Source organism: Propithecus coquereli, unplaced genomic scaffold, assembly GCF_000956105.1.
Source record: "Propithecus coquereli isolate 6110/MARCELLA unplaced genomic scaffold, Pcoq_1.0 Scaffold16, whole genome shotgun sequence".
NCBI lineage: Eukaryota > Metazoa > Chordata > Mammalia > Primates > Indriidae > Propithecus > Propithecus coquereli.
The window spans coordinates 2676326-2688162 of record NW_012140524.1 but is presented as its reverse complement, the minus strand read 5'-3'; the positions used below and the strand labels follow the sequence as shown (position 1 = coordinate 2688162).

Here is an 11837-nt window from a genome sequence, read left to right as displayed (position 1 = left end):
ACACTCCTCTTCCTTCCTCTTCTTCTATAATCATTACTAATCAAAGGAAAGGATGCTATGGACAGATAAACCAAGTAATCAGGTTTTAGGGTAAGTAATTACCCTCATTCCCGCTGATTTGCCTGGGTTCCTAGGTTGCCGCAGCTGATACCACTCTGAGCTATTCGGTCCCGAGCTCCTGGTCTACACAGGGACAGACTTTGCTACAGCTGCTCTCACATTACCCCTTGCCAGGCTGAGGAGGAAGCAGGGAGAGCGAACACACTCTCATTTGCCAGTGGCTGGGAGCCAAGCAGCACCCACCCCACAACCAGGGAATTCGAATGAAGCAGGTAGGGACACCACTCAAGAGGTCCCACAGAAGCAGCCCCAGTGAGAACCGTGTGAGGAGAGAGCCCCAGCCATCCAGCAGCCCAGCCCACACGACCCCAGTGACCCTCAGAACAGGCCACCCAACCCTGCGTGCTACAGTGGCGAGGTTAATGCCCCCACAGAGCTGCTCACCAGCCAGTGGGCCACGCCCCATGGGCCTGCCTGCCAACCAGAGGAGCAAGCCCCCCTCCACTGGCATGCCACATGGAGGTCCACAAACCCACACACCAAGTGGTGGAGCGCACCCCCCAGCCCTGCGTGCTGGAGGGCCACACCTTCCCAGAGCCCAATACCCTGCAGCAGGCCACTCACCCTGGCTCTGTGCACCAGCTGGCAGGCCACAACCCTGCAGCCCCCGCCCAGTGGTCCATGGCCCCACGAACCTGCATGCAAGCTGCAGGCCACGTCTCCCAGCCCTGTGCAGTAGCTAGAAGGCCACATCCCATGGCACTGCATGAAGCCATGCCTGCGGTCCATGCCCAAGGCACCATGCCACGCCATGCCTGCAGTCAGGCTCTCCACCATGGAACCACAAGCTGCCCATACCATACTGCATATGGCCATCACATCCAGACCTGGGTGGAGTAAATGTCTGCAGCACTGACACCTACAGACAATGCCCAGATAGCCTTGCCAAGCAGCCACTGACACAGGGAGACCCAGGCAGAGCAATCTCCCACAAAACCTGCCTCATGGAGAGGGACTCACCCAGCCCCTTGCCCAAGCTTCCAACAGTGGCCTTGGGACCAACCACTCCACATAAAGATGCCCCAGTTGCTGGCTTGGACTGTGACAACCACAGAGGAACAGGACAATGTAGAACAGCTATATGACCAGGATTGCAGTGCACCCGACCCTCTCCTACTGGATCAATCTTCTGGAATAGGACACAGAAGCACCACCTAGGGACTTCTCCTTCTTCTAAGTAAGTGAGTTCCCAGCAAGGCAGAACTAGTGCATTGTAAACCTATCTGCCCTGAACTGAGGGGTTTCAAATGAGAAGAAACCAGCAAAAGAACTCTGGCAACATGAAAAAACAAGCTAATTCAGCAGTCCCAAAGGATCACAACAACGGACCCCAACCAAAAGGAAATTGTCAAAATGTCAGTAATGGAATTCATAATATGGATGGCAAATAAAGATGAATGAGACTGAAGAAGAAGTTGAAAGCCAACACAAAGCAGCTAAAAAATTTTCAGGACATGAATGAAAAAGTCACTAAAGAGATACACAACATAAGAAAGGCTACAACAGAAGTTAAAGAAATGAAAGAGTCACATAGGGAACTTCAAAATACAGCAGAAAGCTTCAACAACAGACTCACTAGAGTCTAGACCAAACAAAAGAAAGAGTTTCATAGCCTAAAGACAAGGCTTTCGAACTAACCCAATCAGTCATAGATGCAGAAGAATAAAGAAGAATGAACAATCACTCAGAGAAATAAGACTATGTGAAGTAAGCCGATATACAAATTATAGGTATCCCTGAGGTAGAAGAAAGCAAAACACATGGAAAACCACTCGAGGGAATTATTGAGGAAAATTTCCCTGGTATGGTCAGAGATTCAGATATTCAGATACAGGATGGTCATCGAACACCAGGAAGATTCATAACAAACAGGACATCTCCAAGACACACAGTTATCAACCACAGCCAAAGTCAAAATGAAAGAGAAAATTCTACAAGCTGCAAGATAAAAGCAACAACTAACCTACCAAGGAAAGCCCATCAAGCTAACAGCAGACTTCTCTACAGACATAAAAGTTGGAAGGGATTGGGGCCCCATTTTTAATCTTCTTAAATAGAACAACTGCCAGCCAAGAATTCTGTATCCTGAAAAACTAAGTTTCATAAATGATGGAAAAATAAAGACTTTTCCAGGCAAGCACACACTAAGGGAATTTGTCACCACTACACCTGCCCTAAAGGAAATGCTTCAATAGTGCACTATAAATGAACAACGCAATAAATAATCACCAGTGTAAAAACCTCTGAAAATTAAAGCTCATAGCTCTTATAAAACAATAACACAAGAAAATAAAACAAGATATCATTCGACATGATGAACAGAACAGTACCACACATATCACTACTCACACTGAACGTGAATGGTCTTAATGCTCCAATTAAAAGACATAGACTGGCTGAATGGATAAAAAATCATTGCCCAAGTATATGCTGTCCCCAAGAAACCCATCTAACTCACAAGGATGCCCATAGACTCAAGGTAAGGGGATGGGAAAAAATGTTCCAAGCAAATGAAAACCAAAGCAAGCAGAGGTAGACATTCTCATATCAGATAAAATAGACTTTAAATCAACAGTGGTGAAAAAAAAAAAGACAAAGGTGGTCCTTATATTATGATAAAGGGGGCAATTCAGCAAGAAGACATAACAATCCTAAATATATATGCATCTAAGACAGGAGCTCCCAGATTCATAAAGCAAATTCTACTAGAGCTAAGCAAAAAAATAAACAGAAACATCACAATCACTGGGGACTTCAACACCCCACTGGCAAAACTGGACATATCATCAAAGCAAAAAATCAAAGCAAAGAAATAAAAGCAAAAGAAATATTGGACTTAAACGGAACTCTAGAACAAATGGACCTAACAGATATTTACAGAACACTGTACCTGAAAACTATAGAATATAAATTTTTCTCATCAACACATGGGACATTTTCCAAGATTGATTCTATGTTAGGCCACAAAGCAAGTGTCAGCAAATTCAGAAAAATTAAAATCATACCATGTATCTTCTCAGACCACATCAGAATAAAACTAGAGATTAATTCCAAGAGAAACTCTCAAATCCACACAAAGTCATGGAAATTAAACAACCTGCTGCTGAACAATCCTTGAATCAATGACAAAATTAAGATGTAAATCAAAAGATTCTTCAAACTGAATGACAAGCTTGCAAAATCTATGGTATACAGAAAAAGCAGTACTAAGAGGAAAATTAATAGCCTTTTAAGCATTTATGCTTACATCAGAAAGACTGAAAGATTACAAATTATCAACCTCATGTCACATCAAGGAACTAGAAAAAGAAGAACAAAGCAAACCCAAAGCCAGCAGAAGAAAAGAAATAACACACCTCAGTGCAGAACTAAATGAAATGGAAACCAAAAAAAAAAAAAAAATACAAAGGATCAATGAACAAAAGTTGGTTCTTTGAAAAGATACACAAATCGATAGACCACTAGCCAGATTAACCAGAAATAGAAAAGAAAGGAGTCAAATAACCTCAATCAGAAATGAAAAAGGTGACATTACAACTAATACCACAGAAATACAAAATATCGGCTGTGAGTGCTACAAAAATTTCTACACACACGAACTAGAAAACCTAGAGGAAATGGATAAATTCTTGGAAACACAACCTCCCAAGCTTGAATCAGGAAGAAATAGAAATCCTGAACAAACCAATCACTAGCCGTGAGATTGAGGCAGTAATAAAACATCTCCCAACCAAAAAAAGCCCCAGACGAGACTGATTCACAGCCAAATTCTACCAGACCTACAAAGAAGAACTGGCACCTATTCTACAGAAATTATTCCATAAGCTCAAGAAGGAGGGATTCTTCCCTAACTCATTCTATGAAGCCGGTATCACCTTGATACCAAAGCCAGGAAAGGACACAATAAAAAAGGAAACTACACACCAATATCCCTGTGAACACTGATGCAAAAATCCTCACCAAGATACTAGCAAACTGAATTCAGCAGCACATCAAAAAGACAATTCGCAATAATCGAATGGGTTTCATCCCAGGGATGCAAGGATGGTTCAACATACACAAATCAATAAATGTAATTCACCACAAACAGAAGCAAAAACAAAGACCATATGATCATCTCAACAGAAAAACCATTCAATAAAATCCAGCACCCTTTCATGATAAAAACCCTCAATCAACTAGGACAGAAGGAACCTATCTCAAAATTGTGAAAGCCATATATGACAAACCGTAGCCAACATATTAAATGGAAAAAGTTGAATGCATTCCCCCTAAGAGCTAGGACAAGGCAAGGGTGCCCACTGTCACCACTTCTATTCAACATAGTGCTAGAAATCCTAGCCAGAGCAATCAGACGAGAAAAAGAAATAAAGGGCAAACAAATTGAGAAAGAGGAGGCCAAACTATCCCTGTTTGCCAATCCTGTATCTAGAAAACCCTAAAGACTCCACCAAAAGACTTCTAGAATTGATAAACAAATACAGCAAAGTCTCAGGTTACAAAATCAATGTATACAAATCAGTAGCACTTCTATATATTTCAGGGAAATGCAAATTAAAGCCACAATGAGATACCATCTTACCCCTATCAGAAAGAACGGCATTAAAAAGTCAAAAACAACAGATGCTGGCACGGATGCAGAGAAAAAGGTATACTCAGACACTGTTGGTGGGACTGCAAATTAGTACAATCTCTATGGAAAACAGTACTGAGATTCATCAAAGAGCTAAAAATAGACCTACCATTTGATCCAATAATCCCACTACTGGGTATCTACCCAAAGGAAAAGAAATCATTTTATCAAAAAGACACCTACACTCGAATGTTTTTCTCAGCAAAATGCACAACTGCAAAGATATGGAATCAAACCTAAGTGTCCATCAGTACATGAGTGGATAAAGAAATGTGGTATACATATACACCACAGAGCACTACTACTCAGCCACAAAAAGGAATGAAATCATGTCATTTGCAGCAACTTTGATGGAATTGGAGACCATTATCCTAAGTGAAGTATCTCAAGAATGGATAAACAAACACCACATGTTCTCACTAATAAGTGGGAGCTAAGCCATGGGTGCACATGGCACAAAAAGATGTAAAGGACATTGGAAACTAAGAAGAGTTAGTTTCCACTCCCCTCCAGTGGAAAACTAAGGTAAGTTTTTATCCAGTGGTGACGGATAAAAACTTACCTATTGGGTATAATGGCGAACACTGTCCTGGTGGCGGGCACGCTGAAAGCCCTGACTTCAGCATTATAGAGTATATCCATGTTACCAAAACTTTTGTACTTTCTTAGCATTTTAAAATAAAATAAATAAATAGAAAAAGAATGTATGCAAGAATATATAATAATTTTTAATAATAACTAACACTGGGCACTTTCCATGTGTCAGGCAGAAATATAAGGCCCTATATTTGTCTTCTTCAATAGACACCTACCTGAACAAGTGCATAAAAGATTTTCAGAATCTGTTTCTGCAGTGATACAGAATAATGGGAGGAATCAGGAAGGAGCTGCATGATTTGTTGCTGAATACGAGGCAGAAATATTTGCATTGCTGCTATAAGAGGTTCTCTTTCTTCTGCTTTCTTATATCTACATAAGCAAAAACAAAAAGAGAAAAATAATTTCTCGCCCTCCCCAAAGAGCTATAAACAATGACTGAAAAATATTTCTTAAATATTAATATATAAAACTAACAAAATATTCAAACATTGGCTTACATTTTCTGTTTGGCCTGCTAGAATAAAGTTGAAAAGAAGTTTAAAAGAGCACATCCCTGTTTTAGGCAGAATACCTAAAATCTTTCTAGAAAAATTTCAAAGAATCCAAGACTATTTTGCAGCTTTCCAACATGAATGTTTCTAGTATTTAAATTAATTTTCATCAAAATATAATTCTTCCTATAAAATACAAGTTGATACACTAGTTTAAATAGACATTCAAATTATATAATAATGTAGAAAAAACATTTTTTTCTTATGTTACCCTAAATTGAACAGTTGAAATAGTTTACAAATTTAGGTGCTTTTAGATCATTTTAATTGCTATAAATCTAAAATATTCTCTAAAAATTCTACAAATAGAGTATGAACTAACCAGTTTAAAAGAAGGAAAACTACAGGACTTTGTATGTACAAGTAGCAATCCTTCTAGAAACCAGAAGGCAATAGGTAACTCAGAGTTTCCAAGGAAAGCTTTTAATAGATGGTACTCCAAAACTAGTAAGTTTCAGAAGTGGTACATATTATTATACAACTGTCTTAAAGATCAGCAATGTTCATTAGCAGATTAAAGTTTCCTTGAACAACTACAGTAAATAAACATGTTTGCATTTATCCCAGTATTTCCCAAACCAACCTGATTCTGCAGAAACTTGAAAACTCTCATACAGAAATACTTTAGGAAGCATATTATTAAGTAAAACAACATTTACTGTTTTGGATGCAAGATAGAAAAAGTTAAGGTTTCTTTGCTAGTGGCATTCCTTTCCATAAAAGTTGCTTGGGAGGTGGAGGACTAGTATCACATTTAATAGTATTGCTTTCTGGTTTCCAGGATTGCTACTTGTACAAAGTCCTATAGTTTTCCTTCTTTTAAACTGGTTAGTTCATACTCTATTTATATGAACAGCAGACCCCTCTATGCAACTTAATTCTAAGTTACACAAGGCTGTTGCTTCAGCCACTTGAAATCAACTTACTCATATGTCTTCACCAGCTGATACAGACATAACAAACTGCCAAGCCAGCTTCCACTGCTCTGTGATTGCAAGTAATAGTCTATCTTGTCAACTATTGCAGGCCAGTGACCAGGAAAATCATATTTAATGATGACACGGAGACACATTGTTAACTGGACTCTGTAAGTTGAGGAAGAAAAGTCCAAAATCTAAGAAGTTATAAATAGCATGTTTCAAAGACCTCTAAGATTTTACATAAAAGTCTTCCAGCTCCTATTTACCTATATTATACAGATACATATATGTGGGATGGGGGGAAAAAAGCAGTCCTATTAAAAAAAAAAAAACCTCCTCAGTGGCTCAACTTATTGAAAATATAAAGAATGAGTGTGACTTACTAAAATGAATGAAACCTTTCAAACTATCTTATCCTAAAGACAGCATTTTAAAAAGTTAATTTTAAAATATTTTTTAAAAGTTTTAAAAACAACTGTGAATCTATCTCAGCTCTGTAAAACTTCCCAGTTTGTTATATTTTATATTTTGGTTATCACATCCTAAAGGAGGAACGGAATGTTCTTTCATTTCGAATGAACAAACCTAGCCTAAAAGATGGTAAAAGTAGGTAAAACAGAGGCCTACATAACTGTGGGAAGCTTCTCTATGGGCCAAAACCTTGACTCCATCCGTTATCAGTTAACAGCCGGCATGTATGTTGAACCTATCAAAGCGGCCCAAGATAGTAATTTTTGTACTTTGAGTATAAGAAAGAAACATGTAGGCTGGGCACAGTGGCTCACGGCCTGTAATCCTAGCACTCTGGGAGGCCGAGGCGGGCGGATCGTTTGAGCTCAGGAGTTTGAGACCAGCCTGAGCAAGAGCGAGACCCCGTCTCTACCAAAAATAGAAAGAAATTAATTGGACAGCTAAAAATATATAGAAAAAATTAGCCGGGCATGGTGGCACATGCCTGTAGTCCCAGCTACTCGGGAGGCTGAGGCAGAAGGATCGCTTGAGCCCAGGAGTTTGAGGTTGCTGTGAGCTAGGCTGACGCCACGGCACTCTAGCCCGGGCAACAAAGTGAGACTCTGTCTCAAAAAAAAAGAAAGAAAGAAAGAAACATGTATTCGCTAGGCAATTCCTAAAAAGGAAAGCTAAGAGCTATTTCCAAAGAAATAAATGAAAAAAGGAACAGGAAAGACATAAAACAGAAAAAGAAAAATCCCCTTTAATAAAAACACAAAGTTAAGTGATAAAAAAAGTTATCCCATAACACAGATCAGTAATCATTTCCTCAATGGGGTCTCAACTGTAATTGGGATTGAAAAGGAAAATAAGGAAAAAAATTTCTCTTCTACAAACTATCAATATTACCACCAAATATGTCCTTACATAGTTATTTGCAAATGGTTAGGAAGTGAATCTGGCAAAATTAGGATTCCACAGTGCAAAAAAAAAAAAAATTAAAGTATCCAGCTGAACAATAACTTGGATCCACTGAAACTGGTGAAATTAAACAAAATAATGCCTTTCCCTTACATTACCAAATCTATTTGAAAATTTCCTCTGTAATACTCTTGAACTTTAGAAACAGGACAAAGACATTTCTTCAGGAGTGATTATAGGCAAGCCTTAAGGACATAAAAAGAAGCAAAGTCACAAAGAACTATCTCATAATAAAGATCTCTTCTAGTGCCACTAGCAGCTGTTTCTTTAAAGAATAAGTTGTATTTGTATGCAAAAAAACTGAAGGTTTTCATTTTTTAAAATGTCATCTTCAGGTTGACCCTCCCAATCCTTTATCATTCCAAGCAAAGGATGGTTATGAAAGGCCATCCTTCATATATTACTGTGTAGAACCACTGGAAGATTCAGGGAGATCTGAAAATGTAAAGATTTTGAAAAATGGATACATGATGGTACCATAGGAGTACTGGTGCCATGACTGGCATTTGGGCAACCAGTGAGAATAATGATGATTTTCTTTAATCAGTACACCTATTTTCTCCTCTTAACTAACAAAATAACTGCGAAAAGAGCTCAGTGTTTGTTCTCCTTCCTGTTACCATTCTCTTCACATTTCCTTCCTCTTCTACTGCTTATGTCATGATGACTGTTAGACACTCAGGACTAAAGTTATATATAATCTTGACATTAAATATTTTCATTCCCCTATCATTGTTTCACTTATCTGCCCCTCCCTTTTCAAAATAAACCCAATTATTAATACTAGCTCATATGTTGAAAAGAATTTGTTTCTATTTTAAGATTACAAAATTTTTATTACCCTACAGCTGTGCTGTCCAATAGAGCAGCCACTAGCTACATATGCATACTTGAAACGAATCAAAATTACATAGAATTAAAAATGCAAATGCCACGAGGCTTAATGCTAGCAAGCATGAATACAGAACATTGCTATAACTGCAGAAAGTTCTATTGGACAGTGCTGTTCTACAGCATCCAATCTATTAATCTGAAAAACTGGAGACAATTCTTCTAATTTGTATCTACTCTATCCTGTTTTCTCCAAAGGAAAAGATACTCAATTCATTTTTTAAAAATGAATAAAAATATAGGTAAAGGGTTCAGAGTAGTAGTACGTTAAAATTCCCAGAATCAATCTCCCTATATCGAAGGAAAAAAAAAAAGCAGGTAATAAAAAAGTCAAGAGATCATGACTAAGAACATAGATTATTTACATAGTAGGGATTTACACAATCATTTTGGTTAGGCATGATTTTTACTTTACTTCTTTTTTGTGGCAATTATGGCAACTAAATCTTTTCCAAAATATTCTGAGGCAAGGAATGACAAATGCGAAGACAAATCAGTAAAATATTCTTTAAGTGTCCATCTTCATTATTTTACCTCTTTAAAAAAACACACTTGAGGCTGATGATTAGATCCAAGAGCACCCACCCTCAAATATTTCATGCTTCCTAGTAATCATATAGATAGATATAGCATAATGTACCTCACTAAATCTGGAGACCGAATTATTCCTTCCACAATGTTATCACGTATTTGCTGGCGATCATTTTCATGAATGTTGAATGGAAATATTACTTCTCCCGGTGGAGGTTCTCGGTCTGGCCAGTATTGTGTCACCATGTTCTTCAGGTAAATGGCAGCTAAGTTTGAGGGAAAAAAAATGCTAATATAGCAGTATCAAAAGGATGGCTTCAATTCAGCTTTACAGAGCATGAAAGGCTAAACTCCTCAATGCTAAACATGATACCCAGCAAAAATGTAATGTCTTACACGTATAAATAGCCAAGTCGGGAAGGGAAAATGGGTAAGAATTTAAAGGTTTCACTTTAGCTAATCTAAGCAGAAAACATTTTGTCAAATCAAGCTCCAGAGCTTACATGACAGAAAAATCATCTAGGACTCATATGAATATCCTTAGCTAAATGTAAGGTGGTCTGAGACCATATTAAACATACTTTGAGATCATAAAGTCACACTTTTCACAATGCCTAATATTGAGTTGACAAGTGAAGTTCTACTTTCCTTCACGTAGATTGCTTTTTTTGTTTATTTTTTTCACAGGCTACTATCCTATAGTACCATTTTGGAATATCTATGCTCTTTGTAGTATTGGTAATTTTCATCTAACTCTTTTGAAATATTTACTACTTGTAAATATAATAATGGGGAAACAGACATCACCCTTGAAATATTTTTGGAAAATCTCAGCAAACTTTTTATGTGTTTACTTTTATCAAAATGCATAATTGATGATTTTGTTCTATTCTTTTTAACCATCTTCAACGTCAACTTTTAACAAAAGGCTGCTACAGGGTCTTGCTACATACCGCTGCAGGGTCTTGAGAGGGAATGTGAAACTTTCTAACCATCTCAGTTGAACACTGAATGTAAGTAAATATTTATAACGTCATATTCTTATATATATAATAAAAATAGGTGGTCTGCAAAGTATCATAACTTTCTCCTCTCCCCTTCTTCCCCCACCCAACCCTCCCTTCACCCTACTTTTAACATAAAACTGGTAAAAGCATTACACGAGAATAAACCAACATGCTCAACCTAAAACAAATTTAATGAAATTATGAACTTGACATCCTGTAAGTTCCTCTTTCATAGTTGTAATTCAAAGTTCTGAAAAAAACTGTTCCACCTAGGATTTCAATTTGTTGGAGTAAAAACAAAAATTATTTAAAGGTGTGTATGTTAGTTTGAAGTTTTTTCTTATATTTTTTAATTTTAAACACAAAGGATCTAAACTAAGTACCATATTTTATCCCAATACAGTCACTATATAACAGTGATTAACAAAAATGTAGACATTCAATAAAAACATGTAGTCCATTAAAAAAAACATGAATGAATTATCTAAGCATACAGACCAACCTGTCAGCAGTTCAGACTGATTTCAAGGTATTAATCTTTGCAAAATGAAAAATCAACTATATTATACACAAGACCATTTTAATCCCCATAGACCTAGTCTTGAAAATAAATAAAAGCAACCGTCAGACAGCAAAGATACAGACATGATAAAATCATAGACTTATTTATGATTCAGTCATTAAATACTGTTAATTTTATAACTAAAAAATGATTTTATTACAAGGCACCATCCAAGACAGCCTATATAAAAGGCACACTAATTTATATATGGTTAAATTAATGTACAATTAGTTAAAATAAAATTAAACTTAATGTAATAATTTTAAAAAGTACTCTTATGGATAATCACGCAGTACTAAGGATAATGAAGGAAAAATGCCAAAGATAGTTATAATCACATCAATAATCTAAAAGCCTCCCTTTAATCATTTAATTCAAGTATTTTGCCAGATCTAACAAAACACTACTATTTTAATCCAATTCATAAAGAAAGGAAGCATTGGGCCGGGCGCGGTGGCTCACGCCTGTAATCCTAGCACTCTGGGAGGCCGAGGCGGGCGGATCGTTCTGAGCTCAGGAGTTCGAGACCAGCCTGAGCAAGAGCGAGACCCTGTCTCTACCAAAAAATGGAAAGAAATTAACTGGACAGCT

The 11837-nt window shown here is 37.4% G+C and overlaps 1 protein-coding gene across 1 annotated transcript in view; it reads right to left on the bottom strand.

Moving 5' to 3' along the window:
• Positions 1-11837, bottom strand: part of IPO8 (importin 8) — a 71494-nt gene that overhangs the window by 49527 nt on the left and 10130 nt on the right. Inside the window, exons 3-5 of the mRNA XM_012641020.1 lie at positions 9787-9943; positions 6831-6989; positions 5566-5722 (exon numbers count right to left, since the gene is read on the bottom strand). Of these exons, the coding sequence (XP_012496474.1) occupies positions 5566-5722; positions 6831-6989; positions 9787-9943 (473 nt within the window). The remainder of the gene's footprint in view (positions 1-5565; positions 5723-6830; positions 6990-9786; positions 9944-11837) is intronic.